Below are 8,462 nucleotides of genomic sequence, written 5' to 3'. Positions count from 1 at the left end.
TGTGCTGAATGTCTAAAATGACATGTTGATGAATTATTTACTGAGTAAAAGTGTGTTGTCAAACTACTTTCACCAAATCTGAGAGGGACTGAGAGGAAATTTGCCTGAACATTGTGACTTTATATTAGATATCAAGACTCATAGAATATCAAAATATCAAGTGTCATGTGTGCAGGTGAGAAATGAGCATTACAACATCTATAATCCAAATATGGCAAAAAACAAACAAACAAACAAACAAACCCAGAAGTCACAGCTGCACAGGACAGTATTCACTATGGCCAAAACATATCCTTTCATCTACATTGCACTAGCCTACTTTCATACAAAAAACCTTTAACAGTCAGTTTTGACAAAGGCATGACTATTGTATTACAAGCCACTGAGATTAATTTAGCACACAAGCAGCATTTAGATAGCTAGGTAGTAGCAGACATTGTATCTAAATATGACTATTTATCCAAGTCCCCTATTATAGCGATATTGTAAAGTAACATTCATTTAGCCATCGATCTCTTTCATTTTTTTATTCTTCATCAAATGAATCAAAGCCCTTAGGCCCTAAAGCTCTGTTATCTTTGTCACTACTTTCCAAAAATCACTGGAACTTCAGCAGCTAGCTAACTAATTGTCAATTGAACGAGGAAGGAAATGTTTCCAGTGGTCTGTTTCTACATATGTAATGTTTATGTGTAATTTTGACTAAAACCCCACAGCCTGACCTCTAATTTTCAACCTAGGCTCCAACCCTGTTGCTAGCCTACAGGCTCAGTTCTATCTAGTGGGTTCGGATACAGGATGCAGCCTTGTCTGGATGTGGGTACTCACTTAGATAAATGTTATTTCAGGAATGAACTGCCTTATTTATCTGTTTTGTCAGGAGGATTACACTGAGTTGAAGCAGCACTTCTCAAAGACAGAGTGGCGGCATCTGGAGAAATGGGAGAAAATTCGATACAGAAACATTAAGAGAAATGATCATGCCATGGTTGCCATTGGTGAGTTACAGCTGAATTTGGACAGCCTCTTAGTGGAGGACATAGTAAACATGGGAAACATTTTAACACAAATAACTGTTACTTTGTGACAGAATAAACTGTGTTGTGTACATCTACATATACTGACTGTATAATGCCGCCCCCCCCCCCCCCCCACACACACACACACTTTCCTTCTCTACTTTATCTTTTAGGATGGACTGCACTGTTCCTACCTTTTATGAGGCAAGGTAGAACCCAGGGAAGCGCCCCCTACTGACCACAGTGACTTGGAGAATGAGTGGACACCCAGTCTGGAGAGGAGACATCCAGGTGATTATTTTCTTAATAATAACTTGATGACATCTCAGAGTATTACACATTATTACACAGTATTACATATTGTGAGTTATCTCTCAACATTAAGCTTAAAACCCCTAAGTGCACCTGCAGTTTTAAGATCATTTTTGAACAATTTGTACTTGTTCACTTTCACACTAGTTATCTGAAATTGTACACAATGAACATTAAGGATTCAAATTGAAGTAGACACTTGGGCCAAGACATTCATACACATACCGGCTTTTTTTTTTTCCATCTGTTAGGTTCAACGTCAGCTCATCTAATCCAGAAGAAAATATCAAGGAAACCATGCACACATCCGCAGCTGCAAACGCAACCATGAAAGAGGCTGGAAGCAGCTGCACTCCCATACACCCATGAATGGTGTTAACCTGGCAGTCAGGGCAGCTGAAATACACAAGCGGCTGTAAAGCTGTTGAATGTTTGACAGCTTGATGAAACTCTAGCGACTGTAACAATTACTAACGACCCTAAAACACAGCAGACTGGTTCATTAGACCATCATAGCTGGGAAAACAGACCTAAAGGAGGACGAGTAAAAGAAAGGCCGTGAGCTAGCACTCTTGCCCTGAGGCCCTGAGGAAGGCGCTGTGCTGCACTGCTGGGTACTTGTAAACAAGGAATGTAAACAAATATAAACACAAACAAATCCACCAACAAACAACTATGTACAAGACAAGCCTTATAGGTGCGAAAGAAACAGCAGACCAAGGAGTGGAACTGATAGAGATGAAAATACATTTTTCAGGAATCCCTAAACTGCAGCTGTACCTAGAACAGTTTTTTTGTTTTATGATGGTTTGCACAGTTTTTGGAAGTTTTGTTGTTGTTTTTGTTTTTTATTTTTGTTGATAGAAATATCTGACTAGGGTTATACAAGGCAGTGTGACCAGCAGGGTTCTTACACGCGTTTCCAGAACTTCCAGGGAGTCCTGTAAGGATGCAAGAAGTCCCCGAGCATGGATGTGATGATTTAAATGAAAGAGGAAACATTTTGATCAGTTTTTAAAATCTAAATGCAGTTAGCATAAATTACACATGTGATGACAGATGTGTTGAATTCTAACTTCTGCTCTTTGGATATCAATAGGTCCACTGGTTTGTTGTGGACGATATAATGGTATAACATTACGGCATTACTACCTCAAAACTACATTACTCTGCCTCACATTACAACCTCACAACTACATTACTCTGCCTCTCATTACTACCTCTCAATTACATTACTCTGCCTCTCATTACTACCTCACAATTACATTACCTCTCATTACTACCTCACAATTACATTACCTCTCGTTACTACCTCTCAACTACATTACACTGTCTCACATTACTACTTCACAATTACTTTATTCTGCCTCAGATCAGGGTTATCCTGGAGGGTAGGGGCTATTAATGAATAATACATGAATAATGTATTCTCATCATACGTCATTACTTCTAATCTGGGATTTTGTTAAGTGTCTGCATCTGTCTCTCAGGTGATCATGAAGCAAAGGGGTCCCCCCCCCCTGCCTATAATGTGAAAATAAAGCTCCAAATGTTAGGACTCACAGACCTGAGCATTCTTTCTCAACATGTATGACCCTACAAATGACCTTAATTTACAAAGGATGTGATAGGTTAGAAACATTATTATTAAATACAACTAATACAGTAAATACCTAAAACATTTAGGCTAATGCTCTAACTGCACTGTGTGTTTGTGTGTGTGTGTGTGTGTGTGTTTAGTGAGTACATTATGTGTACAAATATTGTATGTATTCAAAGACTGGGGGAATACCCATACACACATCATGTACACACTCTAGGTAGTAGATGAGCTCAACTGAACAGAAGGAGTGAGAGTGAGAGGAGAAAGAAGAGAGTGAGAGACAGTGAGAGAAGAGAAGAGAGAGAGTCAGCTTCACAACTACATTACTCTGCCTCACTTTACTACCTCACAACTACATTACTCTGCCTCTCATTACTACCTCACTACATTATCTCACATTTCTACCTCACAACTACATTACACTGCCTCACAATACTACCTCACAATTACATTACTCTGACTCCCATTACATCACAATTACATTACTCTTCCTCACACTACTACCTCACAACTACGTTACTCTGACTCTCATTACTACCTCATTACATACTACTACATTAAACACTGTGTTGTATTTATAAAAGGATGTGACAAGTTAGAAACACAGTGTTGTATTTATAAAGGATGTGATAGGGTAGAAACAGTGTTGTATTTATAAAGGATTTGATAGGGTAGAAACACGGTGTTGTATTTATAAAAGGAAGTGATAGGTTAGAAAGACGATGTTGTATTTATAAAGAATGTAATAAGTTAGAAACACAGTGTTGTATTTATAACGGATGTTTGGTTAGAATCACATTGGTAGCCTGTGGTGTATTTTTAAAGAACTATTCCCTGTGGATACGAGAGCACATGCGCTTCTGCCAGTATTCAGGTTTGACTGGGACTCAATTTCTTGTTACTTACATAAATGCCTAAAGTTGTGTCACGGAGTGTGGTGTGTTCGGACACGCGCGACAGAGAGGAGTACGACGATGGAGAGAAGCCGCTGCACGTGTACTACTGTTTATGTGAGCAAATGGTGCTCGTGCTGGGTACGTTAGCATAGCTAGTTAGTTTGTATAAATAAGAGTTCCTGGCAGAGGCGGGTTTTTAGTTGTTATAAACACACACACGAACGTTTTCTTTGATTTTTGTGTTTTAACTACAACGTTATCCATTGCCTTGAATCGGACCAGACCAAACTAGTTTCGCTCCTGTTCTAGCTTAGCTCACTAGTCTGTCGGCTAGCGGATGATCCGGACACAGTTGACTGTCTTTCTCAGACTAGCGACCTTGTGTCCTCACACACAACGGAGATTCGCCGTGTCGCAGCACGGAATCTCTTTTCCTCTCACCATTTCTCCGCCTAGAGATACGACCTTTGAAATTATTTTAATTAAGTGTTGAGCATTCGTATTGGCTGAATGAACCTTTAACTCTTTAAGACTGCCAGCTGGAGAAGTTACCCATGAGACCACGGGACAAGGCACGAGTCATTGACGCAGCGAAACACGCGCACAAGTTCTGCAACGTGGAAGAGGATGAGAGCGTGTACTTGAAAAGGTGTGTGTGTTCGCCCCTACACACCTGTGTTTTTGTTATTGTGTGGGTGATGGATATGTACGTGCACGTGTGAATGTATTCGCACATTACTATTCTAATAAGTAATTAAAATGATCAAGGCTAACTGTTTGTAAACAAAGGTGACTGTGCCAGTGTTTGAAACAGGGTTGGCTTTGCTGGTATTTTTAAACAAAGGTGGTTAAATGTTTTTCAGGGCGGAGGGGATCGAGTGACAATACCGGAAGAAGTGTGGGAAGTATGATGACCTTCACTCACATCAAATTCAAATCTAAACCGTAGAGAATTTCCCTGTACTTCAAAAAAGGAAAGAAAACCAGTTGAGCTGAAACTCGTGCGTGCACATGCGCGTGTGTTCTGTAGGTGTGGCCTCCTCCTGTTCTATCAGCACCAGATGAAGAACACTCCTGTGACGTTCATCGTGGATGGTGCCCGTGGTCAAGTTTGGCGAGGGCTTTGGCAACACCAACGTCTACAGCCAGAAACCCGAGGCACCAAAGAAAGTCAGAGTAAGACACACACATGACACACAGTGACACAAATTACATTACATAAATGTTAGTGCTTTGCTATAAACACTCTCTCTCGCTCATATATACACACACACACACACACACTTACACTTTCTTCATAATTTCTGGTGTTTTAAAGGCTTTTCTGTGTGTGTGTGTGTGTGTGTGTGTGTGTGTGTGTGTGTGTGTGTTTACGACTGTCTTCCAGGTGATGATGACGAAACGCACCAAAGACATGGGCAAGTTCAGGTCTGTTACCATGTCAACCATTGATGAGGAAGAGGAAGAGATCGAGGCAGTGAGTGCTGTACTGTGATTGGATCTTTGTACTGAAACCAAGCCGTATGGATTGTGATTGGCTCATGATAAAAATTTAGATTATTCTAGAGTTCTAGCCAGAATACGTGTTTGGCTGTTAGTACACAGTGTTTATTCTTTAACCAGGGTATTTGGAGTTACCCGAGTTAGCTGAAGATGTACGTTATACCCTGCACAGGTCACTGTCTGGTCTGCTTCCACACACCTGAGTGAGGTGTGAAGGGCTTGGTAATTACCTGATGAGTTTAGTCAGGTGTTTGTCTTAGAGGAAGTACAGTTGTATGCAAACCAGGGGTCTTGTGGGCTGGACCTGGAACCTGCTGGTGTGACCTCGCCCAGTGTAACCTGTTGCATAGTTCCTTCAAATGTAGTGGGATTGCCTCCCTGTTGTGATGTGACCAGTTTTCTAATGTGATACACTTGTGATTGCTTTGAAATGGCTGATGGATTCAAATTTATACATATCAAAATTATTATGAATATTGTAGTAATTGGTGATGTAATTGATTTGATTCCTTTTTCTTCCAAAAGGGAATATTAAAAACAATAAGTGATATGAAAGTTGTGATTGGCTGCTGCTTTTTTTCTAGAAGGGAATATTAAAAACAATGTGATGTGAACGTTGTGATTGGCTGCTGCTTTTTTTCTAGAAGGGAATATTAAAAACAATAAGTGATGTGAATGTTGTGATTGGCTGCTTCTTTTTTTTTCTAGAAGGGAATATTAAAAATAAATGATGTGAATGTTGTGATTTGCTGCTTCTTCCAGAGGGAGGTGGCGGACTGTTATGCTCAGAATGCTAAAGTCATCGAGAAACAACTAGAGAGGAAAGGAATGAGCAAGAAAAGACTGCAGGAACTGGTGAGACCACACACACACACACACACACACGAAAGAAAAGAGCTGGTGGAGACACTGATATTCTGACATTCATGCTCACAAAGCTAACCAAATAAATATTCCCACCTGCTCCCTCACATGGTGGAAAGTGCATGTCTCTATTGGGCGAGTGTAAAACCTCTTGTGTAGAACCGAGGGGAAAACTGGTCTGATTAGGGAACAGCACCGGCTGTGTTCCACATGAGGCTGCGTTCATACGGCATGTTCAGTGTGTTTTGTTTATAAAATAAATGAAAAACACCTTTGTGGTGTGCTTGATATAATGAAGTGTGTAGACGTGTATTAACGTGTACATATTCTGTGTGTGTGTGTGTGTGTGTGTGTGTGTGTGTGTGTAGGTTAACGTGTACTTGTTCTGTGTGTGTGAGTAACTGCTTTGCTTTCTTTTTTTCAGGCTGAACTAGAAGCTAAGAAGGCAAAGATGAAGGGGACCCTTATTGATAACCAGTTTAAATAGTGTGTGTGTGTGTGTGTGTCTGTGTGTCCTGGTCACGTCAAGCCAGCTGTGTGTTGTTTTGTGAGACACAGGATCAGAAACAGAAATGCAGGTGGGCACTACATTTTACTACAGTGCATTTGATGTTTTGTCCTAAATGTGCAGCCTGTGTTTTTGAGTGTGATGAAACATGAGAGGAATAATTTTTCTAAGCCATCTGGAATTTATTTTGTACATATGTATTTTTGTTTTTTCTTTTAAATAAAGGTTTACAGAGACCACTCTACCTCCTGATGGCTGACAACATGATGTTTTACTTACCTGTCAATTACATTTATGGCATGTAGCTGGCACTTTTATGCAAAGTGACTTACAATTATGACTGAGCACAACTTGAGCAATTGAGGGTTGAGGGCCATGCTCTGGGTCCCAACAGTGGTAGTGGTGGGGCTTGAACCAGCAACCTGCTAATTATAAGTCAAGTACTTTAACCACAGATACCACTACACCTGTCCAACTACTGGTCTACTCTTAATACCGTAGCAACACACACTCTCATTCTCCCTCACATTCTCTGTCTCTCTCTCCCCCTCTCCCTCACACTCACAGTCTCTCTCTCTCTCTCTCTCTCCCTTCCCCCCCAACACACACTCTCATTCTCTTGCCCCATCTCTCTCTCGATAATTTTTTTTCTTTCTTTCTTTCAAAAGTATAATAATAATAATGTCAAATCCAGTAATAAAAATCACCATTCACATGCTCTAAGCCGTCTATTCACCAGTACGCTGATCTATACCCCTACTCTCCAGTATACTAATCTAAGACCTCTATTAACCAGTACACTGTAATGATCTAAGCCGTCTATTCTCCAGTAAACTAATCTAAGCCCTCTATTCACCAATACACTGTAATGGTCTAGGCTATATAAGCAGTTTCACTTACTAACGGCTATCTTAGGTTAACTTTAAGTTATGGCAATTGAACTTTTTTGAGTGGATGTTAAAAGAGGAATGAACTATGAATCACAGAGAAGGTTACAGTGGAGAAAAATCATGGACATTAGACAGACCAGCAAACATACAGAAACAAACTCACCTGATAGAAAGACGACAGCCTTCACTTTGACGCAAGGCTCGGCTGAATTGCTTTTCCCCGCAGTCACAACAGAAAGCTGCTGGACCAGACAACATCCCGGGTCGTGTGCTCAGAGAATGTGCTGACCAGCTTGCAGATGTCCTGACAGACATCTTCAATATCTCTCTGAGCTGCGCCGTGGTCCCAACATGCTTCAAGACCACCACCATCGTTCCTGTGTCTAAGAAGCCCACGGTGTCGTGTCTCAACGACTACCGTCCCATCGCACTCACATCCATCATCATGAAGTGCTTCGAAAGACTCATCATGAGACACATCAAGACCCAGCTTCCCCCTTCTCTGGACCCCCTGCAGTTCGCGTACCGCTCCAACCGCTCTACAGATGAAGTGTGGTAGAGATGGCATCATCTGGCACTCACACATCTGGATAAAAAGGGCACCTACGTAAGAATGCTGTTCATAGACTTCAGTTCAGCATTCAACACCATCATTCCCCAGCATCTGATTGGAAAGTTGAGCTTACTGGGCTTGAACACCTCCCTCTGCAACTGGATCCTGGATTTCTTGACTGGTAGACCTCAGTCAGTCTGGATTGGGAGCAGCACTTCCAACACCACCACACTGAGTACTGGTGCTCCCCAGGGCAGCGTACTCAGCCCTCTGCTGTTCACACTGCTGACTCATGACTGTACAACGATGCAGAG

General features: G+C 41.3%; 1 protein-coding gene across 1 annotated transcript; it reads left to right on the top strand.

Annotated features, from left to right (window-relative positions):
- The first annotated feature begins 3,841 nt into the window (after nt 1–3,841).
- Nucleotides 3,842–6,710, top strand: LOC113582841 (UPF0428 protein CXorf56 homolog). The gene is given in 8 exon segments (XM_035535183.1): nt 3,842–3,968; nt 4,362–4,479; nt 4,694–4,735; nt 4,861–4,930; nt 4,932–5,006; nt 5,218–5,307; nt 6,096–6,188; nt 6,622–6,710. Coding segments are annotated over 8 exon segments (675 nt in total). The 5' UTR covers nt 3,842–3,844; the 3' UTR covers nt 6,685–6,710.
- Nucleotides 6,711–8,462: the final 1,752 nt, after the last annotated feature.

This window comes from Electrophorus electricus, chromosome 16, assembly GCF_013358815.1.
Source record: "Electrophorus electricus isolate fEleEle1 chromosome 16, fEleEle1.pri, whole genome shotgun sequence".
Taxonomy (NCBI): Eukaryota; Metazoa; Chordata; class Actinopteri; order Gymnotiformes; family Gymnotidae; genus Electrophorus; species Electrophorus electricus.
This window is presented reverse-complemented; position numbering and strand designations above follow the sequence as displayed.